A 27,727-nucleotide genomic window follows, 5' to 3' on the forward strand; every position below is an offset into this window, starting at 1 on the left:
TTAATTTGGAAAGCACAGGCTATTGCTTTAAAATGTGCAATAAGAAGCAAAAAACAAATCATAAAAAAGGGTGACTTGTGGGTGTTATCAAACTATCTGATAATTAACCACAGTTTATAGAGTCCATATTCCTCATCTTCTCTTTCTGCATCCCCCTCTGTCAGGGAAATGCTAACGCTACTTCCCCATCCTGCTTTGCCTGTCATTTACATGTTGTCTGTTAGTGTGACCGTGAATTCCCCTTCTCTTAAAGGGAGTGAAAAGTGGTGAACACGCCATACAAAACAGTGACAGTAAACGCTAACAGTGTTTCGGCTCGTGCAGCAGACGAATGGAGCTCTCAAACAGAAGTGCGACAGCTGAACATTTCAACAAAAAATTTCAACACAATCTTGAATGACACTGTGATTTAAACCCTTTCAATTTCATGAAATGTAGATGAAAAAACCGATACAAAATCATTACAGAGCTTATCCTCTTTAAATAATTTGAAATGGCAACATGCATTGAATCATTTCACAAATCTTGTGTTACTTGAAATAATCTTATTATTTCTTAAATTTGATTATACTGTGGTTGATTTTTGTTTTTTAAAGAGGAGTCAATTTGATACTACAAATTCTGATAAGGAAATGATGCAAGGTAAAAGATTCACCTCTATACTATATATTCTGCTACACTCCCCCACTGTTGCTCCTTCACATGTTACTTGTTGCCACAAACATCCTTGAACCACAATGATTATTGCATCTCATATGACAAATACAATATTGAACCTCTCACTTCTAACCACAAGACTTCACACCATTGTATACATCTGTCCTAAGTCGTGTCATGCCTGCAGGTACAGAAAGCTTTTTTCAAAAAACAAAGGTCTGTTAACAGGATATAAACTGCATGTGACAACTGAAATGTAATTGAAGAAAAGCACAAACAGACTCACTGACCAAAGACAGGAAAGTTGCAAACAAAGAACTGGGTCCTGAAAAAAGACAAAGAAAGAAACAATATAATTTGTTTTTTAGAGCTGCATAATATGTGGGAAAATCTAAAAGCAAAGCCTGAGACAACCTGAAACAAAAATAACAGGTGGACTTTGCTTTACTCCACAAAGACATGATTTCTGAATAATCCCCAATAATAAGCTCATGTGTAGGATTTACATTATGCTCTTCTTACAACATGAATTTGTGCAAACCTTCAAAAAACAACTGATGCCCAGAAATAGCTTTATCTGGTGCATAAACTGCATTGTTTTCACTTCTCTGTAACCGAGTTTCCCTTTAAAGATAAAAACATTTAAAAGCTGATAATGCTGAAACAGAGAAGAAGTAGAAGTAAAGTATTACCGCTTTCCTTTGACCAGATTTGCATTAATATGCATCATCATCATCAAAACATCATCAACATCAATACTTTAATGCACCGCATTTCTTATTTTACTATGTATTGCACGGGTTCAACAGTGATTGGGACACTTGGCTAATAGACGTAGCTCATTTGTTGTCTGATTAGTGCATTTACATAAGAGTTGATGAGTGTTACCATTATTCAGACTGAGCTGCCAACATGAGAAGTAAAAATGTGACTATGCAACACATATCAAAGTCGCCTGGCTTTCCAAAATCAACTTATAAAAAAAGCAAACGAACACAGGAAAACTAGAAAATGGCAACTGACCTGTCCGACAGGCCATTTGTATGGGCAGAGAATCATTGGCAAAGGGAGGAAAAACAACTTTATGACTGCAAAGCAAGTCGGGAACGCTTTTTGGGGATGTGCAGTTAAGTTTTATCTATGAATCAAGAGAACAATTTACTATAGCCTCAGGAGAGCTTCAGAAACCAAAAAAAAACTGAGTTTCAGTTCGCTTATATATTGAAGGAAAAATGTTCTGTGGACTAATGCAATCTAAATCTCTGGCTGAAAGAGCAAAGTGTGGAGTAAAAAATAACAGCCAAGCACCTCATTGGTCAGACATCACGGTGCTTCTTTTATGGATTGGGCATGTATGACTGATGACTTCATTGCTGACAGCAGAAACACAATGAATGCAGAACTATACAGGATCCTACTGTGTGCTCAGATTCAGCCGAATGCATCAATGACATTTCCGCATTCAACAGAACAACAATCATAATCTCACTGCCAAAACAACCATGGAGATTTTCAGGGTGAAGAGGTGGAATATTCTTGACAGGCTCAGCCAATCCTCTGATCTCAGTCTGACTGAACTAGATCCCACTCACTGGCAGAGAAACTCCAACAAGAAACAGCTACAGGTGGCAGCAGTGGAAACCTCAGAGAACATCAGCAGAGAAGATACAATTAAAATCCACAAAACAGTAACAAAAAAAGTGTTTTGCTTGATTTCAGTGACTTTCAAAGCCCTTAACTTTGGCCAAAATGTGTTAAAGTGCTAAATCTGCCACAGATTGTATATAAATGTGCAACTGTAAGTAGCACATTTTGGTAGTTGCATTTTGGTAGTTTGAATGATGGGGTGTGGCACTGTCCACGACCTGCCCACATGGGGTGGGATGACAGGTGCTGAACCATAGACTGTATATAAAGTGGACGTAGCATCTGGCTCCAAAAATGAAGCCCACCCAGAAGTGTCAAAAATTTGCAATATCACGCCGTCCGCTAGGGTTGGCTCCAAAAACTTTTGCTCCATAGACCCCAATTCATCACCGGAAAAAATAAAATTTGATAGACTGATTTTCTACAGCTCAGGATTTTTTTTCCCGTTTGTTTTTATGGTCAAAATGAGAGATCAGGTGGCCGATGTTAAAATAAATCAATACTGAATTTTAAATAAATAATTAAAGTTGACGGAGCCAGGGGGCATGGCTATACTTGATAGACAGTCTTGTCTGGAATGATTGACAGCAACAGAAGCCTCTGCGGTAAAATGTGGGCGGGATAAAAGAGTCTTCAGCTCTCAGTCTGGCCCGCACATAGACTGGTCCTGCCCCTAGTTGCTCTCTGGTCCAGCCTGTTTGATGATGCGTTTTACGTCACTGGCTCCAAAAATCCAAAATGGCGACCAGGAAGTAGCAAAATCCAGGCTTCATTTTCTCGGCGTTGAAACCAACGGGTGACGTCACGGTTAGTTCACGCCTGTGCTGAACCCAGTCCTGTAGATGCTTTGGACCAACATGGCAAATAAGTCGCAACTTTCTCATTTTTTTATGAAATAGTTCTGCGGAAAAAAAAAAAATCAGAAAACATTTGAGGCAGGAAATAAGCTATGCAGGTGCTGTAACTGTCCACACTTTAGTTTAACAGTGGCTAGTGTAGAGGTTTTTACAAAAGTTTCATAAGGTGTCAGACCTCTGCATGATGCACCTCATTAGCATAAAGAAGCTGAGACCTCAACTTTATGCAAAAGAGATGTAGGCAGCTAGTGGATAGCCACTTGAAACAAAAACATTACCAGAATGCATGATGGGACATTTCACATAGATTATGAATGGGAAGCATTAAAGTGACAGCCCCAGTGGACATGTAACATTAGATAAATATGAGGTCTCAATTACTGTTTGCAAAGGAGCAGCATCTAGCGGAGGTCGAATGTCTTACGAAACTTTCATAAAACCTCTAAACTAGATGTGAAACTAATGTGAGGACAGATTGAGCAATTGTATTGTTTATTTCTACCTTCAAATGTTTTCAGAAATACTTTTAGCTGAACTGTTTTTGTAAAAAAAAAAAAAAAAGAAAGTTTGTGACTGAGCCCATTTGGTCCAGCGCTCCAACATGGCTGGTTTCAAGTGAAGGTAAGCAGCAGCTGCCATCACATCACCTATAGACCCTTTATTTGTATACAAACATTGTGACGTTTTTTGTGGGCGGGACTTATGCTGGAGGCAAAAGCGGAGCGAGAAGTCAAGCGGGACTGGGAGTATATAGTTTGCGCTGCAAACTCGAGCATTTTTAACCCGTTAAACGTCAGTGTACCGCCGGCGGTACACCTACTAATTTGCATAGGAATTTAAAGAATGTCCGAAGGCTGCAAACGCGATTATACAAAAACTATACGCCGATGGAAAGCTTAGATTCTCATGAATCCGCCGGTATAAACCACTTTCAGATGTGATTACCACAGCGGGTGAGAAAAACACATTTGTCCGACAAACAACGAATATCCATCCATCCATTCTCTGTACACGGCTTTAACGTACACAGCGCGACTCACATTTCCGGGTTCATTATTACACACAGATGAAAATATTCCACAAAAAACGGTCATAATCCAACCTTGGACATCCAGAGGACACAAGCCAGTAAACTATTTTGTCCAAAACATGTCCTGAAGTCGGTATATAATCCACGAATAGGTCGTTTTCAAGGAAATGCACCTCGCGATGTGCGTCCAATATTCCCTGTATTTCTCGTCATATTTAACGGGTTATTGTTTTTGATTGTATTTTTTTCTGTGTCTTGTGTCCTTGTTCTTATGGTGTGTGTATTTGGACCCAGTGTCTGTAAGACCAAACAGATTGGGTGAACGGGGGTCAGGGCTACATTTCTCACGAATATGAACCTAATTAAATGATCAGTGCAAAATAAATCTGTATTGACTTATACTAACTTTCATGTGTATTGGTTCAGGTGATAGTAATTAAATACACTTTAATTAATAAATAAATGCACTAATAGGTATTTGGTTTCAAAAGTGTAAAGTCACAACATGCTCTAGCCTTCTTTCCTTCTAAACCAGGCCGTTTACAAGAAGAAAAGCAGCAGCATGTGTTTTCTTTTTGACTGTCAACACTTTGCTGTGAAACAGACTGGGACCTCTCTCTCTAAGCAGCTTCTTGCTCATGTTTTTCTGGTTCTATATTTTCCAGCAGAGTTCACTACATTTCTCACAGTTTAATTAACGTTAACAGTAGAACACACATACAGGAGGACAATTCTCTCTAAGCAGCTTCCTACTCGAGTTTTGCAGGTTAGCAAGTTCACACAGTTTAATGTTATGCTAACTCTGATGCAGGTCGGACTTTCAGTAGCAACATTAGTGGTGTGTTCCCCACGTCCACAACATTGACGTCTTTTTACATTACTTACAGTGTCGTCTGCTGCTGCTGCTGGCCGAAAAAAACTTCTATCCCTCTTCTTCGAAGGGGGCGGAGAAGGCGGCATGTTTATTTCTTGTATATTTCTGTCGGGGCTGTGGGAGTGTGCGTGTGTGTGTGTGTGTGTGTGTGTGTGTGTGTGTGTGTGTGTGTGTGTGTGTGTGTGTGTGTGTGTGTGGGGGGGGGGGGGTCAAGTCATCAGCCAATCAAACGCACGTGTGATTGGACCGGCACATTCAGCAAAAGGAAAAGGGGTAAATGTAAGTCTGAACCTGGTCTGAACATAATGGGTCAATTCTATCCTTACAACATATGGGAAGACAATCAAAATGACCTATATAACTGAACTCATTATATAATGCAAATAAGGTTGCTTAAAAGTTGGTGGGGACAAATTGACCCTCTTGAAAAGTTGGTAGTGTTATGTCCCTACCGTCCCTATGCAAACCTACGCCCTTGCTGCCCGGTAACACAGGGTGCGGCTCCTGGCATTGGATGGATCATGTGCCAAGAGATATGGACATATCTGTGCACGAAATAATGGGAGAACTATGTCTAAACCACGCTTTATCCCTTGCTTTAGCCAACCACATTTGAATATATGAATTATATTTTTATATCTACGACCTATCACATAATACTATACTGAATAAAATGTTGTGTTCACTTTTGATTTTATCCTTTTCTGGGAGGCTGTTCCAAACAGAAAAGGTCCTTGTACAAGATTCCTTTGAGGCTCTGATATTTACAAAATAAACAGCTTAATTGGAGAGTAGTTTGTCTTCTATGTCAAAAACGAACACATTCAACACTTGTCACACTCCCACATTTCCGACAGAACTCCTGGCTACGTCCCTGCATATGAAATCTCCAACCATATTGCAATTGGTCTTCAAAGAGTTTAAAAGAACGTCTTCACCTGCCACCTCACTAACGGCAAAGTTATACTCTTCCAACTTCTGGCAAATTCTCCAAGCTTTCAACACATGATAAACCACAACAATCCTCTCCCTGGGAGACACTGTGGCTGTGTTCCCGAGCTCTCCATGGTTCCACCCAAATTTCTAGGTTTGATTCATCTTTTCCACCATTCCCTACAGCAACCTGTTCCTGCCTCCACCACGACAGCCATTTCTGGCAAATGGGACACCAACTCACCTTTTCTCCCTTAAACCTTCCCAACAACCTTTTCCTTCCTTCCCTGGCACCGGGATGCCAGTTTGAGTCATCTCCATCCTCCACTTCAACAGATTTGGCCCTCTTTCTGGCACAGGAGGCCAGTTTCACTAGCTTCTTTATATCTTGTCAATCGTCTGCTTCCTACACTTTGGCACCGGGACACCAGTTTCTTTCACCATCGTACCTCCTCGTCAAACTTCTGTTTAAATTTTCAGCAAAAGATGCCAGTGGTACACCAACAAGTCACCCACGAGGCATCTGAATGAGGCATCCACACCACCTCAACTGGCTCCTTTTGATTCAAAGGAGTAACAACTCGACAGCAAGCTCACTCTAGATGAGGAGCTCCACACCCTATACAACCATGCCCAGCCAACCTACGGAGGAAACTCATATCAACCATTTGCACCCATGATTTCATTTTCCATCACTCATGTCATACAGCTCATGACTATAGGTTACGGTTGGAATGTTGACTGGTTAATCGAATGCTTTGCCTTTTGGTTCAGCTCCCTCCATATCACGATGGTCTGCTACAACAGTCCATCTAATGCTCCATTTTTCCATCACTCTTGAACAAGATCCCAAACAGCAGTCAGGCCTTGACAGATTTGCTCCTTCTGCCAGTTTTGGGTGTTTCTTGGTCAACGATATGCTGTAGCCTCCAGAGTACTCGCAGTTATTTTAAAAATCTCTCCAGCTGTCTTCAGCAGCTTTCAAAATCTACTCCATTTTTTTTTTATCACTACCCTCTCACAGAGCCACAAATGCTCAAGTAAAAAATCCATCCTTGTTCACTCCGATATGCTCGCCTTTATTAACAAGAGTCAAAGCTACTCTGCTGCAGTCATGCCGTTTATGCGACGCCTCAGGGGGCAGTCAGTCTACCTATTCTGAACCTATTCCTCCTTCACACTTTTCAGGCAACTGCAAAAATATCGCTGACTCCCTTCACTCCCTCCGTAAAAGATTCGGTTCTTCCTTTACACCCGACAACATAGCTACATTATCCAGCTTGATCTCATATTGCTCACCTCCATTTCTTTTCCCACAGTCACTGGTACTTTTAATTTGCAATGTTAGCCACTGGGAATTGCTCAAACATGATAGAGGATGGGATTTGAAATTCTGAGCCCATTGGGAATATATATAAAGTCAATTTCATGACTTCATCTCAACCGGAATTTAGTTTTAAGTCAACTAATGCAGAATTTTGTGTTAAAATTACCCTTAATATTAATTTGATACAATGATCAACATTATTGTGTCAACCCAACCCATCAAAACATTGTTTGCAATTTCAAAGGTTTATCTAAGTCAGTATATTGGATTCTTTTCTTCTTGCAATCATACATTAGCCTAGTCTAGACCCATGCTCTGAAGACGCAATGGTCTATGCAGGCTCGATAGGGAGGGAGGCGGGCTAAAAGGTTGTCTATCAAATCACTCTGCTGCAATTGGGTAGGTATACAACCAATCAGCACAACGAATAGGCTCCTCGAGCGCCGGAAATCAGAGGATGCGGTAGTTCGGTGAAGCCTTATTTATACAGTCAATGGGTGAAGCTCAAGTATATTACAGACGTGTTAACAGAAAGATTATTCAGAGTCGGTGCTAATGGAGCTCAACGACTGTTGTCGACCCTGGCAGAGAATTAAATTCGTTGCCGTGGGTTGTCTAGCGCGGCTAGGCTAGTTGTTTCCGGTTGTTTCTGTCAGAATCGTTGCGCCTCTGTCGTCACTTAGTTACGTTCGCCTTCTGACTCTACACTTCATGGTGATTCCTCCGGCCAGTTTTAGGAGCATCCAACCTTGAGCCTTAAGGAGGGTAACTAGACCCACCCTGGCAGAGAATTAAATTCGTTGCCATGGGTTGTCTAGCGCGGCTAGGCTAATCATACATGTCTCTTCAATCACTTACTTTGAAGCTCTGTATTTGAATACTGAATTGGCCTCTACTTTGTCTGCTCAAACATTAAAAAAATAAAAAAAATGATTGAATAATAGAAAAAAATGTTTGTGCATAAGTTCTGAAAATTAATCAAACCATGTTCAGTTCCATAATCAGAGACATGTCTTTATTTTTCCACTTGAAATCTAGATCATCCTCAATTCAAAACATAAAAGGAGCGACATGAAAACCTCCCTCACTCTTGCCAGTTCTAGAAGTACATCACCTTGATTCATTAAATACACGGTGTTCTACCTCCACCGCCTGGGAAAAGGAGATGCTGCTGCTGCTTACTGTTTGTTCAACTGTCATTTCCTTCTATGACCACAAGATGGCGCTGGTACTTTTGCAGCTGACATTCAACAGGTCTCATGGAGCTGCTGCTGGACTTGATAACTCAGGAGGTAAGCACGCTACAATCCTGCAAAACAGGGCAGCTGAATGTGATGTATAGAAGGTCTTATTGGATACAGTGGTGTCACTTTATGCCCCATCTAACTGCTGATTCTCTGTCTGCTCTCCTTTTGCTGCTGATATGCACAAGTTCCATAATATGATGGGGACATAAAGTGCTCCTCAGTTATCTCAAAATCTGCACGTGCACAATGCAAATTTTCCACATTAAATGCCCATGTTCCTGCTAAGAACATGTGATTTATTAGAGCACGTGTCTATGATTGTCTGTCCTTGTGTGGACTTGGAACAACTGGAGCATTTTTATTGTTCCAAGTGATACTAATCTGATGTCTACTAGCCGGTTTGCTATTAATGAAGTTCATTATTTTGTCATAACTCTGATGCTGCCTGGAACTGGGTAGATAATGGGATTGGATACGATAATTCAGAAGAACTTAGAAAAATCTCCTTTTCGTGATTACATTAAACAGTCAGTGTCTGTAACTTGTTGGCTTTAGAACACTTTTTGGCCAGGTGTGCTCTATTCTTCATCATGATCGTATCAGATGAAGATGTACCGGATAAACCAAGGCTCGCTCTCTATCTTTCTTTCTTTCTACTGAGACCATCTGCGTCTCTCTCTCACTCGTCAATGTTCAGATGCGCCACCAGTGGACGTCATTGTTCCGCCTGGTGTCACCCCTTAAGATGAGCTGAACCGAAATGCTGTGCCAAGCAGGATCAGATCCGCGAGAGAGGGGAGGTGGGGGAGAGAGTGAAAGAGCGAGAGGGAGGAAGGGAGAGAGAGAGAGAGAGATTTTGAAAAGACCGGCAGGAGGAGAGGGACTCGCTATAAGGACACAAGCGAGTCTTAAATCCAGCCGCTCCTCTATTTTTACGCAGCAGATTTGGAAGAAACAAACAAGTAAAACAGAAGGAGCTGTGATTGAGAGATTCGCCATTCACATTATTTTAAATTATTCTCAGGTAAAGTGAGATTTATAGATTTTAAAAAAAACCGAAAAAACTTGGCACTATGTGAGTGAATGTTACTTTCTGACACGTGTTCCAGTTTTTGTTTGGGAACTTTACGCAGACAGTCTAAATGATTGTGTTAATGTGCCATCGCTGTGTTTTAACTTCCCTGCATGCCTGCTGTGCTGTTCTCTCCCCTTCAGCTACAGACACACTCGGAGACGGACGGAGCCACCATGAGAAGAGCTGTGGATGTTGCGCTGACTCTGCTGCTCGCCGTGTCCCTGTCGTGCCGGAGCGTCTTTGGCGGCTACGGGATGAGCCTCTTCGCGGCGCAGACCTCTCCCCCGGACCCCTGTTATGACGAGCACGGCAACCCGCGGCGCTGCATCCCGGACTTCGTCAACTCCGCCTTCGGCAAGGAGATGAGGGTGTCCAGCACCTGCGGCAAGACGCCGAGCCGCTACTGCGTGGTGACATCCGACCAGAAGGGAGACGAGAGGACCAGGAACTGTCACACCTGCGACGCCTCCGACCCCAAGAAGTATCACCCACCGGCTTATCTAACGGATCTCAACAACCCGCATAACCTCACCTGCTGGCAGTCCGAGAACTTCATCCAGTACCCGCAGAACGTCACCCTGACTCTGTCTCTCGGCAAGAAGTTTGAGGTCACATATGTGAGCCTGCAGTTCTGCTCGTCACGACCCGAATCCATGGCCATTTACAAATCCATGGACTACGGTAAAACTTGGGTGCCTTTTCAATTTTACTCCACGCAGTGCAGGAAGATGTACAACAAACCCAACAGGGCCGTGATCACGAAGCAGAACGAGCAGGAGGCCGTGTGCACGGACTCCCACACCGACATGTACCCTCTGACCGGCGGCCTCATCGCCTTCAGCACGCTGGACGGCAGACCGTCGGCGCACGACTTTGACAACTCCCCGGTGCTGCAGGACTGGGTGACGGCCACGGACATCAAAGTTATCTTCAGCCGGTTGCACACTTTCGGCGACGAGAACGAGGACGACTCGGAGCTGGCCCGGGACTCGTACTTCTACGCGGTGTCGGACCTGCAGGTCGGAGGGAGATGCAAGTGCAACGGGCACGCGTCCCGGTGCGTAAAGGACCGGGACGGGAGCCTGGTGTGTGAATGTAAACACAACACCGCCGGGCCGGAGTGCGACAGGTGCAAACCTTTCCACTACGACAGACCGTGGCAGAGAGCCACAGCCAGGGAGGCCAACGAGTGTGTCGGTGAGTCCATCCCCCGTTCTGCATCCCGAAGAGTTTGTCTGATGCTGAGCTGTGTTACTGAGCGCGTGGGATGATTTTCATGTGTGCCACCTGCATGGAATGATTTGAAGAAAATGTGTTTATAATAGTACTTTGGAAAAAAAAGAAGGAAAGCTCAGGTGTTTGGAATTTGTTTATGCAAAATTGCGCATTCGATGGCCTTTCAGGATAATTATGATGCTACCAATAATTATCATGTAAATGATTCTGTTATATTTTATGACTAATATTTTACAGCTTCACTCGATTAAACACACTTAAACACTCCCTTTAAGCAAAACCGCAGCAAAGACCCCATCTCTTTCTGATTCTGTTGCGCACGTCCACGAGCACACAACTGGGTTTTAGTCACATGCAACATGAAAAAAAAATGCAATTTGAAAGTCCATTTAGCCTGATGCAGGCCATAATGGAGGCTTTTTAAAAAACCACCTCAAACGGGGCCACTGAGCCTAATCATCCGCGGCAACATTTCTCAGAGCTCCACTTCACCGCTGCAATAAAGCGACGCCTTCTAATGTATCTGATGAATCCTGCAAATAAAGTCACCACAGCTGCTAATTGAACGCAGATTTTGTTATTATCACATAACTTGTCTTCCACATCAAATTCAGTCGTGAAACGACGTTTTTAAAATGTCAAATGTGGAGTCATGAGCATACAAAAGAGATTTATTATCACTGGTTATTACGGATTGTTATTATGTTAAGATAATTATAACGTGTGTGTAATACAATTTGATTTCTGGACTATATGAGTTTTAAAAATAGTATTGTAACAACTGCAAATTACTTGAATTTAGGCTACATAATTCTATAATTATTTTTTACTTTATTTTCTCAGACTCAACTCAAAGCAAGAATATGTGAAAACCAACATAAGCCTCTATAGGTTTAGCAGACAGTATTTTTTTTTATTCCTGAAAAGAAGCAAATGTTACAGGAGGGAAAAAGAAGTAAATCTCTGATCATATCTGTGCTCCTGCTCTTTGTGAGTGAAGCCAACATGGTACATCAGCTGATGAGTGATCAAAGTAATCACAGTTACATTAGTTAGGATTTGTTACAACCTGGAACAGAAATGTGAGTGTGTAGATTAGAGATACTGCTAATCCCTCTACACTGGCTCATTCACTTTTTGACTTTAGATGCAGCTGAGAAAAGCTGGTGAGCTTTGCAAACTTGTGAGAAGTGACTGAAACTGTTTGTACAGATTATTTAATTACATCTCTAAAGCTGTTCAGTTTTTTAAAACACGCTTTTTTGGATAATTATATGAAATCTTGCACCAGGATATGTACTTACCATCTGCTTTTGCTTTTCAGCAAATTCTGTGTTGGCATTTTTTTTTTTTTGCATTTTTAGTTTCATTTTGTTACGCAGAAAAGTGTTGAGATAGTGGCAATTTCAAAATAACAAGCAGTATGAGGAGAGGCAGGTGGATAACAAAAAGGACCAGCGCAAAGGTGACTATTGATGGACACTAAAACTAAAACCTCACAACCACACACAGACACATTCAACACAAACCATCAGATCTTTGTATTTTTTTCCATTCAGTCGCAGGTCTGCACGGAAAGGGGAGCTCTATGTTGTTTGACAGTCACAGCACATGTCAGCCACTTTGACACATAGCAGCTGTTTAAAAGGTTTTTGTTTGCTGCTGTTGTCCATTTCCAAAGCTCAGAGACATTCTCAGTGGCAGACGTGAACACGCTGCTAAATCAACAGAAGCAGCTTTTGCGGAAATGGCTGCATACTGTACATACTGAGAAAGTCACAATCTGTTAAACGGAGCAGGCAGAAAAATGTTTTTATATGCCCTTTGTTTTTTACATGGAGGCCACTTTACCCTCACAGCTGATTTTCTCTCCACACTTTTTTTTAAATTATTGATTTTACTTGAGCCCTTTGTAAAATAGGATGCATTTTATATAGGAGGCACTTACAAAAAATACATCTTTAAAAACTGTAGATTAAAGTTATGTTCAGTCTTTTTTAATTAAGGATAAAGCTGTCCATTCCACCTTAATGTACTTACATTTAAGAATCTTATCAGAACTTAATGTACCAAGCAACAGAATAATTAGCCCAGAACTGAGACAATAAATGAATATTTCAGTTGTAAAATCGCATGGAGGGGTATTTGGAGCTTTTGAATATCAAAATGATCTACAGAGGTACAGGATGCTTCTGGAATATATACACTACTTCTGAATTATAAATGAACTGTTTCATTTATCCAATATCATTTCATATTCATTTTACCCGACGATAGTTGATAGAATTCACACTCACACTTAGTGCATCCTTCATGTTTTCTGCAGGTTATTGACAGCTTGCAGGTTTTGGATATGAGTGTATGTGTGTGATAAGCAAACACCGAATCTTTGAGAGGACAAGAGATCACACCTCTGCCAGGACAGTTAACAAAGACAGAGGAAAGAAAGAGAGAGAGAGAGAGAAAAAAAGCACATTTAAACACACAGGTCTGCCTTTGTTTTTCTCTTTGTGCACTTTGCTGATTGCTTCCATTGTAATCTTAAAGGGAACTCGTGAGCTCTTGAGTGTGCATCTCAATCTATTTTGCTTATCGATTCTTCGCAGCCAAGGAGAAGCTTCTAATGCAACGAATTCAGTAACACAGCGGCCATCCGAAACCTGTTCAATCGTTAGTGTAGAGGTGTTCATGTGGAGCTGCATTCAAAGGTAGAATGAACTTTACTGTTTAACTCGCAGCAGATTTTTGATGCACCAAACAATCCCTCTAACCTCTCCTAGTAAAGGAAAGAGACATTGTTTCAGCTAATGAATGTATGATGAGAAAACCTGCGGTTACAAAGTGTCCTCCAGATCATTTTTTCCAATGCAAATTAACTGTAAATGTAGTTTTTTTTTAACCTCCAGTTAGATTTTGGGGGTGTGTGGAGTTTCCTTGAAGTGCTGGGTTATAAGAAAGAAGAAGAGGAGAAAGTGTCTTGAATAATTCAGGCATATTAGATAGACGGCTTGAAGGCATGCAGAATGAGGGGACCAGCAGAGAGAAGCAGGGACAGAAGGAGGGGCTGGAGATGGAGCAAGACAACAATAGTGAAAATGAAAGAGATGGACGTGAGCGAGAGAAAGGGAGTGTGATAGAGAAATGTGAGAGGGAGAGAGAAAAAGAGGGGGCAGTGGAACGACGTTTCTAAGGCCTGCTGTCAGCAGTGTATTTTGACATACTTTAGTGTTTTCTACAGGGAATATAAAAGGTGTTGTGACAGGAAAAAACTTCTTTCTTCTACTCCCAAACCAGTATCCCATTGGTCTTCCCAACCTGGCTGCTTTTCTTCATTTATGTCTGTTAGTGCCAATTGTTTGGTTTCAGATTTGAGATATTATGATGCTTCAACAAGCAAAGCATGTTAAACTCTATCGTCTCCATCTGTCGCCTGAGAGTCTAAACCCAGGACAAATAAATTCCACCGTCGCCGCTGCTGCTGCTTGTTAAGTGTAAACTTTGAGAGCAGGGTATTAAGTGAACATGACTCAGATGAGTGTATCGACATTTATCAACTGTCTCTTCTCTCAGTGTGGCTGGAAAGTAAGCAAACACTTTTTAGGGATTATTGTAAGAAAATCAACTACTATGTGAAAGTGAGGGGGAAGAAAATGGAATGAGGGAAAGCAAAAGAGGGATATGCAGCCACATACTCGGGAAATTACAGCCTCATTTATATCCCAGCATCATATACATGATTTAAACAGATCTGCTGCATGTTTTGTCCCTCTTTATCAAAATCTACACTGCAGAAAGCACAAAGTACATTAAAGCGTTCCCAGGTGTTGCTCAGAGGCATCTGACTGACAGAAGCAAACATGCGGTGCCGAAGAGTTGACACGGTTGATTTGAAATAATTGAGTTTTAAAGCCGCAACCACTTGTATAGAAGGAAAAAAACGTTTTAAGTTGTTTTTATGCCTTGTGATATGTGGGCAAAAAAAAAAAAAGTCCTAAAAAAAAGTTCACCAGAATTGCTGAGTGCAAAATGTTCCAGCAAACATGCGTTAATGCTTAAAAACAGCTGTTTGCTTTCATTTGTTTGCTGGTATAATTTTTTTTTTTTACTATTTTCATGGATTGCTGCCTAAACATTAATGAGGTTTAGGTTCATTCCAGAGCAAAAAGAGCAGAGTGTGATAGCAGAAACATTTCCAGCTACACAACCAGCAACAATCAATGTCAAGATTTTGTGGCATTTCTCAAACAGAATCAAAATGCGAGAGCTCGTTTTCTTCGCTTGCCACGGTGCACCAACCTACTAAAATTTTCAAATGTAGCAATGTGCTTTGTGCAAGGGTTGCAATTTCCACCTAACCGCCTTTGATTGAGTACAGGTTCATGTGTTCCGTCTGTCAGGTGTTGATGAATATTTGGTGAAATCATAAAAGCGGTCATTAAACACTAATGATGTCTCTGAGGGTGAAGCTGTGGTGCAGGATGGATGTTTTCTTTGAGATATTTGTTGCTTTCGTGGTTTTTTTGTTTAGATGTTTGTCTAGTTTGCCAGTCAGACGTGCGTTGTTAAGTGTTTGCACATGAGAATTGATGGTTGTCATTTAAAACGCATTAAATGTGTTGGACAACAGAGACGTCCTGCAGGCCTTTCCTCAGATGTTTCCTGGCTGTTTGGTTCATTGGTACGTTTCACACTGAAGGTCTGGTTAATGTTTACGCAGCTCACCGTGCACCTTTTATAAACCGGCATCCTTCATCTTCAAAAGACACCGAAGGGATGCGTTGTTAGTCTCGCTCACGACAAACAAAGCTGGGAATAAACTGACCGAGTCCGTTTTTGCACTTTGCACCGTCTCACAGCTTCTTCACTCACCTCTTTCTCCTCTACATGCACACAGACACACTCCCACAAAAGTTTTCTTCAGGTCTTTAGCTGCGAGTTCAAACAAGGGGGAATGGCCTCTCTCCATTTCCATGAGCTCTTATCAGTGTTTATGACTGGTTTTGTAAACCGCTGCAAAAATAAGTTGTGCATGCTCCAGACGACTGACTCGGCCTTCTGTTTTAGATTCTCAGGACCTGCTGTATCTCTCAAACAGACAGAAACGTGGACACTAAGCCAGAACATACTGTAAGCAAGGCTGATGGCACTGTATATCAAGTGCCGTAACTAAACACTAAAAAAGACAGCCAGAAGAGACACACACATGCAGTGAAAGGGCAGTAATAATGAAAACGCTCTGTAGTAGGCTGCAGGATCTGTAGATCTTGTGGCTGAACTGTCCACATGCAGCCCATACAACTACTGTCAACTGAGGGAGAGTGAGAGGCTTGTCACATAGCTAATTTTACTGATAATCTATGTCAGGCCTTTAAAAGCTAATTACAGCCAAAATTTAAAGAATTAGACGTGTGAACTTTCACCCTTAATCAGTGCTGTAAGCCCAACTGTATAAACTGCACCTTCTGATTAAAAAAATACATACATGGAGAAATTTCTTCATCTCTGTCCGATTATAGATACATGCACGGACTTCTGTCCGTTGCTGCAAAAAATGAGCTGGTTCATTTGAAACACAACAATCTTCAAGTGTGACTTTTACCCCCTGAACTCTCTAAAAATAGCTTAAATGACTTGGCTTGTGACAGGAGGTAAATCCTTGTTCCTGGCCTTGAACAGTCCTTTTGGATCAAAAATAGCCTGCAGACCTCAGTCGCAAGATGAAAGCGTGTTGGATTCAAGCATGATCCTTACCTTTGGAATCAGAAGAATGTCAAAGTATAGCAATACAAATATATATAATGATTTCATTTATTAAAACCATCAAAATCAATCGACTTTAATAACAATGCTACTTTGACCACTTGTGCAACCAGAGAGTGCACAATTCCCAGGAGTGAGCTCATTCCTAATAGCAGTAATTTTGCCTGAAATGGAAGCAATAGATGTGACAAATAATGTAGATACTGTTGAGTGTGTTGGAGCATGGGAGATCTTGAAGCTATTAACGTCAGTAGTTGGCAGCGGACCCTTGTGAGCTGGAATTTTGGAGCTAGTTGTTGCTTGTCATGAGGCCTGTTCAAGAAGCAGTTCAATTTTGAAGGAATTCCAGTTTTGCACAGATAATAAATTCTGACAGCCCTTTGAAGATTGGAAATTAGTTTATATCAAAAAAGGTCTGAGGATAATGTACAGATAGAATGTGTGTTGGTGCGGAGAGAGAAATGCATGGAAGGCTGCCACCACAAACTAAATCCAAGATACATCTGTAAACTCTCTTTTACGAGAATTTTGTGCGTGTTGTCCGGTATTAGTCTCAAGTGGAAAAAGATCATTTTCATCACAATCGATTTTTCTGCGTTTGACAGAGCTCAGGTCACACTGCTTGGGGGTGATGGAATGTGTTCAGTTGTCAGAAAAGACAAAAATCTGTTCTGAAATTTCACAGCCTGTGTATCTGTTGTTCAGCTCAGGGTCCTTTGGGCAAAGCGAACATTTCTGCGGCTGTGGTTTTGTTTCATTGCTCTGGCTGCAACATGTAATGCAACACAGACCCCGCTCGCAGTGTGAGTCCGCACTTTCAGCCAGAGCCTGTGTGAGCAGGTCTCATACGAGAAATGGAACCTCGATCTTGTTTTTGAGAAACGCTTTGGTGGAAAGCCATATTGCGTTACTCTGCTGGCTCCCATCCTGCACTCACTTCCTCTTGTCACCCTCACTGGAGCTTGAACTTACCGTGGACTGTGGCTGCTTTTATTACGACATCCAACCTGAAACTCAGATCCTAATCATCATTATTACCATCATCGTGCTATTTATTATGATCGGAATTATCGCAGCTGGATACCTGCGGATGAAAACATGCACTGTGTGTCTTACATTTCAAATGTTTCCATTCAATCTGTGCCACACTCTTCCAGCAGCTGGTGATAATTGTTCCTGCTGATGAGATCCAAACGATCTTTTCCTCTTCTTCCTGTCCTTCAAATGCAGCACTCCTCTTACTCAATGTAAGCTGCACAAGTAGCTCACACACACACACACACACACACACATACTACGCATTTATGCTGTCAGGTATGCTCTCAGGAGAGAAATCTGGACCTGGTGCACATGCCCATTAAAAATTGTCAGCAATCTGATTAATCTTTTTCAAACCACAAGCATGAAGTAGGGTTTTTTTTGCAGCGATGACAGCTGTTTCATTATTTTCATTGGAAGACGTGCTCTTCAGCAGTGTGGAGAGCTCAATCATGGCAGGTCGCCTTAGGTGCAAAAAGTTAAATGCATTACAAATTCAAATTCAAACATGACTAGGATGAGTCCCAAACATCTGCAAATGTGCTGCTAGCAGTTAAGGTAAGGACAAAAGGACAACTTAAAGACTTGTACACACTCAGTGGGTCGCTCCAAGTGACAGACGAGATGCTTCTCTCAGTCTCTGTTGATACCTGTCTCTGCTGTCTGCCAGTTACCTGTTTATATTTTTGTGTTTCCATGTGCCTGTCTTCTTTGCCAGGAGGCACCTTGACAGTATCCAGTGTATTTGTTTCTGCTCTGGGGTGTACATGTGTGTGTGTAAAAGGGAGAAAAGAGATTGTGTTTGAGTGTGTCTTTAAATCTGCGTTGTCTGCCAGCGAATGTTTATGCAAACAGTAATTCCGTCCAGGATGCGTGCAGCCATTCAAGCGCCCGAGGAGACGTCTGTTAATGAATTAATTGGTGACTTGATGCCGTAGTGAAAGCTCGTCTTAGCCGAGGGAGGATCTGTGTGTGCTGTGGGTTTGGCTTCAACCACAACTTAAGTGTGTGTGAGACAGACAGAGAAGCAGAGAGACTCAAAAAGGAGCGAGATGGAGTGTTTGTAATGGAAAGGTTTTGGTTCGAGCGGGTACAGAGTGATTAGGGGTAATTAAAACCCAGCGCCAGACAACATCAGCCTGTGTTCACACATTAGACACAAAACACTGCAGGGCCTCACTCATCAGCTTTATGAACCACAGCCTGACTGTCTCTCACATATATTAAGTAAGCACATTCACTGCTGTCACATAGAGGTGATAGGAGCTAATCAAACAGGACATCCTGCCCTGTTTGACTTGAAATGAACAGCAGAAAGTGTACTTGCTGGAGTTTGCTACCAGAAATGAAAAATCACACTTCATTTTCCTGCTTTATCCTCAGAGGAATCACTTGGAAAGTTCGTGCATTGTCTTGAAATCACAACAGACACTTCTGGCAATCTGCTTTTTCTTTGGCTGTAGCTGTTTCATTTCTTCAAGTGCTCCACCAATTCAATAATTTAGCCATCTTCCAATGACATTGTTGGACTCGCAATGGGTAGTTAAAAAACAATCAAACTCAATACCTGCAGAACCAGAAATATCATCTTTTCTTTCTTCCTTGTCAAATCCTGGCACCTACATTACCCACAATGCAACCTGACAGACAGGAGCTTGGTCAGACACTGAAGTGCTCTCGAGCAGTGATGACAAGCAGACTACAGAAGTCTGGTAAGCTCACTTCTTTCTAACTTCTCTATTTATTTCGAAAATTGTAGTCTTGATCCTCAATTGGAACAAACTCAAACGACAGCACTCAGTATGTTAAACTTCGCACAGCTCCTCCTGGAGCCTCGAAAGGAGTTATGCAACATTTTATTTCACATGTGTAGTAGTACTTGTTAAAATCTGTAAACATGCATGATGTATAAAACTGTTCACGTTTCCCTGTAAAGCCCATCAGTTTATGCACAAGCCAGCGTCACTGCTTCACATAGTCATCAGGTCTGAAACACGCTGGAAGCACAAACCTGATTCATTGCCAGCGTAGACAGACCAGAGCAGTCCCACTTGTTAACAAGGGTCATGATCGGGCTGCATAAAGGGACCAGTAAACAGTGTAGGAAAACAGTGTGTATGAGTGTCGATGAGGGAGCCTGGTTCTGTGCATGTGGAGGCGTTGGCAGCAGCGAGTGTGTGCGTATGTGCGACCTGATCTTGAATCCGAGGCCAGCGGTGCTGTAGAGGATCAGGCCTGATGATCTCAGCACCTCTGTGTGGCAGCAGGTTACCAAGACCAGGGGGAGTGTTGGCAGCCAAAGCAAATATATAATGTGGATTGAAGGCAACAACAGAGAAAGGAAGCGAATAAGTCAGAAAGTGATTTTAAGAGATGGAAAAAAAGTCATTCTCCTGCACTGTGCCCCCCAGCTGCGTTTTGCAGTGGTTGGTTAATGCAATGTTAATGAGATTATGTGTAAAAACCTTCATTCTTTTTTATATTTCCACATAGAAGAAACACATCACAACAACCTGGTGCAGCATATGCTGTTAGATTATGCTACAGTTATCCAAATCTGTTCACACTTACAAATCAAAGACTTGACTCGGTTTGTTAAAACTCTTCTTGTAGGTGATACGGCTGAAACGGCATCAACAACAACAATAAAAACCAGATACTCTCTTGTGTGTGTGTGTGTGCGTGTGAGTGAGAGAGAGAGAGAGAGAGAGAGAGAGAAGGAAATAAAGGAGAGGGAAGCTTTTGTATATGCAGCAGCTCTGTGTTTGATTCAAGGTGAAAGTCCTGGCAAAAAAACCTCTCTGGCAGCAGCCACACTACTTGCCGAGAGGACCACCTAGCACGAGCATGAGCGCATTGCGATGGAAGCAGAGGTCCTTAACACTCACAGCTATAGATGATTAATGGCTGGATGGAGTTACACCTCCGTACAGCAGCCGGTTGAGCAGATCAGAGCGCCCCCCGCTGTTTCTGTAGTACATTGCTGTCGTCATCTGAGTGAACTGCAACCAGCTGGAACCTGCCTCTAAGGAGTGAAGCGTCTGTGGTGGTTAATTATGTTGTAAACTCTTAGACTGCAGATGCAGATAACATTTCAAAGGGTTTTCCCGTAGAATAACCCTTGGATGCGATTAGAATGACAGAAATGAGCACGCACGGGGTTAAAACTGGTCTATTTTTGTCTTTCTCTTTTGTTCTCTCACACAAACACAGTTGGAGAGAGCACCTGTGACAGATCAAGCAGAGTCAAACAATTTCATTATGCGTCAAACGTGCTCACACGCTGCCAGAGAAAAATACTTTCCCTGGAATTCCTTTTGCGTGTCTGTGTGTGCGTGTGTTGTTGTTGAAGTGCTGATGGTGATTTATCAACAATGATTTTTGTCTTTCCCATATAAGTCAGGATGCAGGCTGCGTGGGCCTGTGTGTGCGTGGCAGCCGGCGGGTCAGCAGACGTTTGTAGCACCCGGTCGTCATGGATGCCTTCAACACACAGGTTGTGTTTGCGTGTTTCGGTGTGTGTGTGTGTGCGAGCCTGCAATCGCCTGTATAACTGACAGTGATACATGCAGCTAGAAGTCACACGTTTTCATCTATGTCCTCGAGGACTGCAAACTGCTGGACCAAGAAAAAGAAAAAAAAGCTGGCAAATGAAGCTTCCACTTGCATGCAGCAGGTTGACGCAGCTGCACAAAGAGATCTCAGTCAGCAGAGGTCAGCACAAAGTAGACGGATTTGCAATAAACTTTCGGACAGGATGCTGTGCAGGTTGATTGGAAAGCGTTCTAACTGAAAGTGGTCAGATTTTGTTGTTTGGAGATCTGATATTGCAGTATGAGATCATGTTTGCAAACTCATTTGCTAAAATGTAAAAAGTGAGATAATCCCAAACTGAACCTTCCAACAGGTGCTGCATTGTTGGTTTGTATGCAAAGTACCTCAAACGTCATATTTCTGCTCTTCGTAATCGTCGGAGGAATTTGCAAAATAAACAAAAACAGTCCTTTTACTTGCTATTGTGATGTTTTTTGAGCACATCATTGTTGCCTCTGCAAGTAGCCTGTGTGGACATCAAACCACAGACCCCTACAATGAATGACAATGACATTTTCCTGAGAGAAAATAACACCCAAACGTGACTTATGCATGTGTGTGTGTGCTTGGTTGTGTGAAGTGGAATGCAGACTTCTGTGAGGGTACTTAGGGGAAAGTTTGCGGGGTCATCTCAATTTGCCAGGGGTGATCCCAGGTTAATCCATCACTCATTAGCTCTCACAGACAAGACACTGAGTGGGGTGAGGGGCTTCGAGTCCGCACGTTTTCTCAAGAACACACAATGCTCTCCCTCTCCGTCTTTCAGAAATGACAGAAAAAGAAGAAATTGAGCACATTTGACAGAGTAAAGCTATGCTCTTGCCCTCTTTGCCCAACACCTTTTCTCCCTCAGCCTCTGGGGCAATTAATTAGGGGTTGGTGTCCAACTGAGAGCAGAGAGAGAAGCAGTGGCCTCGGCTGATTTAGCTCCTCTGTAAGCCTCATTATAGGGACAAGAAAAGAGAGCGAGACTTTAGGGGCTACCATGTGCGAGAAAAAGTAGGGAGTGTGGGAGCAGATGTAAAGACAGAGAGAGGCTCTTGACTGAGTATGCTACCAGTAAGTGCTGTTTAAATAGCTTCCACTGCTGCTGGGTCTCAGGGCTGCAGGATGAGAGCGGTGATGTGTGCATTGCAGGGACCCCCCTCCCCCAGCTGACTAAGTCATCGGGTTCCCACGTGAGTCCCCTCGCTGCTTCTAATAACAAAGGGCCCGTATCCCTGGAGGATGACAAAGCAAACAAATGGGCCCACTTATGAGGGTCGATAAGGAAATTATAAGGAAATTGAGTCATTAATGGTAATATTTGTGTTATGATATGATCGTTTGCGGCAAAATATTCCTTTCCAAAAGGGGGCCTCTATGACCTCTAAGAGCTAAGACCCAGACCTGTATGTCACATGGAGGGAAATAACTAAAACTTGGCCTCGGTTTCTCTCACTCTGTCTATCTTTTGCTCTCTAACCTCCTGAGACACTCGGAGATATTGGAATGATTATGTTCCCGGTCTCTGTAGATATCCAGATGTCCACCTGATGGTAAAAAGAACCTGGAGAATGCATTTCACCTCCTCCTCCTTTCGCTCTCCCCTCCCGTGTTTTTGGTTGTATTTTTCCTCTCGTATTTTCTCCTGTGCGGCCACGACAAGTCGTTGGCTAGAGATAAAAGTTGAGGTGGATTGTGAGGGGTAACCAATGGGAGATGATTCTCCTGTCTGCCGGGAAGGACAGAAAGCGTGGGGTGAAGAAGGAGGTAGATGGATGGAGGAGCGGAGCCAGAGGTAGATCTGGGAGTTTTATCAGTAGCTGATGCAGACCTGTTCCTGTCAGTAATTTGTGGCTTTGTAGAATTTGTAAATGCAGTATTCCACCTGTAGAAGCTCATCATATTTTGTAATCCTGTCTGACAACTCAACATTTATTTTCTGCAATTATATTTAGAAGGAAAACACAATTGTTGTTTGTATTGTGTTCTCTGTTCCCCGTTTCTTCCTGTGAAAGTAGTCTTTAGCAAGATTTACTCCATGTGTTCAATATTGCTCACTGGGAGGAGCTTGGGGTGGATGGTGGTCGTCAAAAGCGCACTTCTTTTTAGGCATCCTGTTTTAAAATATTGATTAAGAATTAAAATAATCTTTTGTGAGTGTTTTTCTGATACAGCCAGTGACAGGTTTGATTTTTAAATTTTACTCTTAATAATTAAAAGTCCCTAAAAAGCATCCACATACAAATAACTAGTCTTATTTCATTTGTGATGATGCATTTATTTTTTCTTTCTTTTGTTTTTTTTTTCTTTTTGTAGAAGCATCAGAAGCAAGGCTGATAGGAAAGACCACTGAAAAGAAAAAGAGTTTTTGGTTGAAAAAAAATGTGACCAATTGAATAATATTACATTTTTGATAGTTTTTTTGAGTTAGATAGACAGAACGCTATAAGGTGTAAAAGTTAGATATCTTACAATTTGAATCTTATTCTAATGTAGTGGTATTCTCAGGGACTTAACGTCACATGTAATAACAGCCAGGTGTGATTTTGTATACATAAACGCCGTAACTGTTTTGAGTCTCCAAACTAAAATGAGAAATGACGCTCTCAATTAAGAGAGGACATTATTATGCCTTCCATTCCTCTTTTTGGTCACATCTGAATAGTTAGTACATGTGCGGTCGGACAGACTCTTACGAGATAATCAAGAACACACAGTTCTCTTGTGGCTTTTGTTCTGCCTCCTGTGACAGGAATCGTTTCCTAATGCAGGGACACTGAGCAGAATAGTTTCCACTTTTAGAAAGAAAGACAGTATTGGGTTTCTTTGAGCGGTTTCTACAGCAGTGGACGGCAAATTAAATTAACTCCAAGTCCTAATAACAAACAAATCGGTGACAAAATAAAGAATGAGGAGATCAAAAACAAAGATAAAGACAAAAAAGAAATAGACAAGTTGGATTTAAGGAAAAGAATAACAGCGGCTGGTGTTTAGGTTGCTGCCATGGCTGGTGACCTCATCGGAAATCTTTCGCCAGCACAGAGGATTTCATATTTTACGCTGTGTCGATTACAGTTTGATGGTTAAGTTGTGAATGTGTTGATGGGGCAGTGGGGCATAGACCATGAAAATCTGATAAACCTTGATCATGTTAATCTGTATTAAATGTCTCTTAGCAGTCCTCTGGTGGGTTTCTGTGGCTTCATAAATCAGCTGCAAGACGTTAGCACAAAAAATAACCTGCACCAAAAGGTCAAAGTATTTTCTGAAGCCATTTTCATTAGATTAAGTTTAAGTGGCCTATTTGATAATTATAGTAAATTTCCCTGCCCCACTGAGCAGCACAATCATCGTGTAGCTGCGAGTCAACCTCCTGCCAGAGCAAATATAAATGAATGTCTACAGAATCAATAGCACAGTGGGGGTAATACTTTTTTGACATCAATTACACAACCACTTTCATTTCACTGGGAATCAGATTAGTCACTGGTCTTACAATGATCTTTGGGTTTAGAAAGTGTGACTGCAAAAAAAAAAAAAATCTTTTTCCTCAAAAATCCTGATACAGAGAGTTTGTTAGCCTTTTTAAAATCCTCATCCACAACCTAACATTAGCCTTAACATGTACTCAGTATGTGGTGATAGTGGTGCTCGTGACAAGGATTTGGAATCATTGTGTGTAGACAGTGTGTGTCGGCTGATCGAATGATTCACTTCTAGTCATCAATGATCAGCTGGACCAAAAAGATTTCAGGAGTTTTGCACATTGTAGCTCTATAACATCTATAAAAAACACCTGGACATTCAGCTCAGCCTTGTCTGCATAAATCTTCATTTGAAATGAGCTATGAGCCAAATAAAGAGGCTATCACCCTCCTTCTTTTAATCTTCAGGGTGAGAAAGAAGCATCAGTAAATCCTGATTTCATTTCCCTCCCTGTGCAGAAGATTCTGTACACCTGCTGTTTGAGTAACTTTCCACCAAGATAAACTTTCTTAGTCCTTTTTCTGAGTTTCAGTCTGCACCTACTATTATCATAAAAACAGCAACTATTGTCTCTGGTGACATTATTAACGTGGCAAAATTGTGCTTTCATTGCAAAATGCTGAGTTTGCTCTGTGTGTGTCATTCGTTTGCTTGCTCTGGCAAAGACCAGTCCTCCTTTTGCTAATTGCCTTCTACCGATGACTAAATTACAATGGGGGTTTTGGGTTTCTGGATCAGAGGGGTCTCTTTTCCTCCATCTCCACTTCCCAAATGTATCCTTCCTGCCTGAGTCAGAAGTGTCACATTTGGTTACAGACGATATGAAATTCCTTAATTTTTGCTTCAAAAAACAGTTTCCCCTTTGAAAAAAAACTAACTCCAAAGGGCTACTGTTCCTGCATTGCCATTAGAGCTGTGGATGCATGTAAATGTGTGTGTAGCAGCATGCATGAGGGCCTTGTTAGTAGGCACTATGCCACAACAGAGGAGTGCAGTAAATGTGGTTCTGGAGGTAGTACAGTAAAAATATCTCTGCTCCATCAGTGTCAGAAACAATCGACATGCACCAAACCAGTTGCACAGCGTCTCAATGCGCAGGACTCCGTCTGCTGCGGGATGGCAGAGCGCTCCTGTTTTTCCACTAATAATAAATCCAATCAAAACTGAAGTGGATATGTTATTATTATTATACTGATGTATATTTATTACCTTGACAATTCATATATCTAGAGCACTTTTACCAAGTGCTTCATTTGGTAGAAAAAGTCATAAAATCTGCAGGTTTTAAAAGACGCAGAACAAGACAAACAACATCCATACAGTGTACTGCATGTCCAATATACTATTTTTTAAACGTTGTTAAATATTGGATACAGAATATTGTATATATTCGTACGCACATTGGTGTGTAATACTGTTGTCCTATGATATGCAGCCTTTATTGCTGGTCTTTATAATTGGCATAAAATAAAACTCTTAATTAAACACATCAATGCAATAAGATTGGAAAGTTATTAAATTTAATGCCCTCATCCACGGATTTATTAATACTACAATGATTGAACATTATTAGCTGCTTTATTTCTGCTTCACAGCTGCTTTAATTGAAGAAAGATTTAGTGATCTAAAGGGATTTTTAAAAAAACCTAACAATTCTAATCAGTTCTGATGCAATCAGTTGGTTTTACAATTAGAAGGTGCTTGTAGGTGTAATCACTTCAGCATAATTTATAAAAGGATTTGTTTATTCCACAAATACAAAATTGTCTCACTTTTTCTCTCCCCGCTTTTAGGCCTACCATTCTTTAGGTTTGAAATTAATCTACATTTATATGACTGTTATCGTGCCATCAGCATGTCTGTATTTGAATATTCTGAGAGGCTGAAACTGGGCAGTGTGTCTCTTGTATTAAAGATCCATTCACTGAAGAGGAGAATCTGGAATGACTATTGCCTGCTTTGGAATATAATACTAAACGTCTTCAATTTGCATTTACAGCATCGCATTCCTGACAGTTTTGCACTGTGACTCGTAGCTGAGTTTCAACTACAGATTTGACTTCTTTTCAGACTCAAAAAATAAAGTCTGTGCCATAAAAGTGATGCATATGCATGCACACACTCTTGCCACATTTTGATCCTTTTGATCCTCTCCTTCTCTTTGAAACGTGCAACACTTGGCGTCCTCGCTCGCTGGCATCTACTGTTACTGTGCATGCACTCGCTCAGGTTCATAGTTTCAGAAGACAGTCATACTTATATTAAGCGCTTCAATAATGTGTACGAGTAAGTCTGACGGATCAGAAGGGATTATAAGCAATTACAAAACTGGGATCTCATCGTTATCCCACAGGATAAAGCTAACCATGAAGCTCATCTTGTCACTCACTGCTATTCCATCCCTCTAAGCTGCAAGTTGTTACTCATACGTCTCCAGGCCAATAATGTGCACAGGTCATCTTGTTCATTGGTTCTGTATCCTTTTTTCCCCCGCTTTTCAGCCACATGTGAGCAAAAATCTGTTTCTTTATGAGCTCATCTCTCCACATTCAGCTTCCCTCTCTGCTTTGTCTTCCAAGAAAAACACCTGAGCTGTGGCGAAAGCACCGCTTGTTGCGGGTTTCACGCTCCGTTTGTGACCCACTGTAGACCGAGCCCAGAGCAGGAGTGAAGAAAGCTACAGCGACACATCATTTCTCCCTGCACCCTGAGGTACACAGTGAGGGGTTAAAAAAAAAAGAGAGAGAGCGGGCCGTTGAGGAATTCAGGTTAAAGTTTAAGAGTGTGCCGTTTTAAAGATGGATGCGAGCTGAGGACAATAAATGTGTCACAGGAGTGAAGGAGCTGGCTTTCAGTGGCTTCCTGCTCACTCCCTCCCCGGGAGAGGAGACTTGTGCTTGGCTTGGTGGCGAGAATTCAAAAATGCACACACACAGAACTCTTTAGCTACACTTTCCTCATCACCCTGTCTTCATGCTGCT

At 41.8% G+C, this 27,727-nt stretch overlaps 1 protein-coding gene across 2 annotated transcripts in view; it reads left to right on the forward strand.

The window, feature by feature from the left end:
* The first annotated feature begins 8,893 nt into the window (after positions 1-8,893).
* ntn1a (netrin 1a) overlaps positions 8,894-27,727 on the forward strand; it is a 60,416-nt gene continuing 41,582 nt past the window's right edge. The window contains exons 1-2 of one of the 2 annotated variants that reach the window (XM_022199000.2): positions 8,894-9,596; positions 9,788-10,844. In XM_022199000.2, the coding sequence (XP_022054692.2) occupies positions 9,333-9,596; positions 9,788-10,844 (1,321 nt within the window). In that variant the 5' untranslated portion in view covers positions 8,894-9,332. The remainder of the gene's footprint in view (positions 9,597-9,787; positions 10,845-27,727) is intronic. The other variant, XM_022199001.2, reaches the window with a different exon arrangement.

This window comes from Acanthochromis polyacanthus, chromosome 3 (assembly GCF_021347895.1).
Source record: "Acanthochromis polyacanthus isolate Apoly-LR-REF ecotype Palm Island chromosome 3, KAUST_Apoly_ChrSc, whole genome shotgun sequence".
Classification (NCBI taxonomy): Eukaryota; Metazoa; Chordata; class Actinopteri; family Pomacentridae; genus Acanthochromis; species Acanthochromis polyacanthus.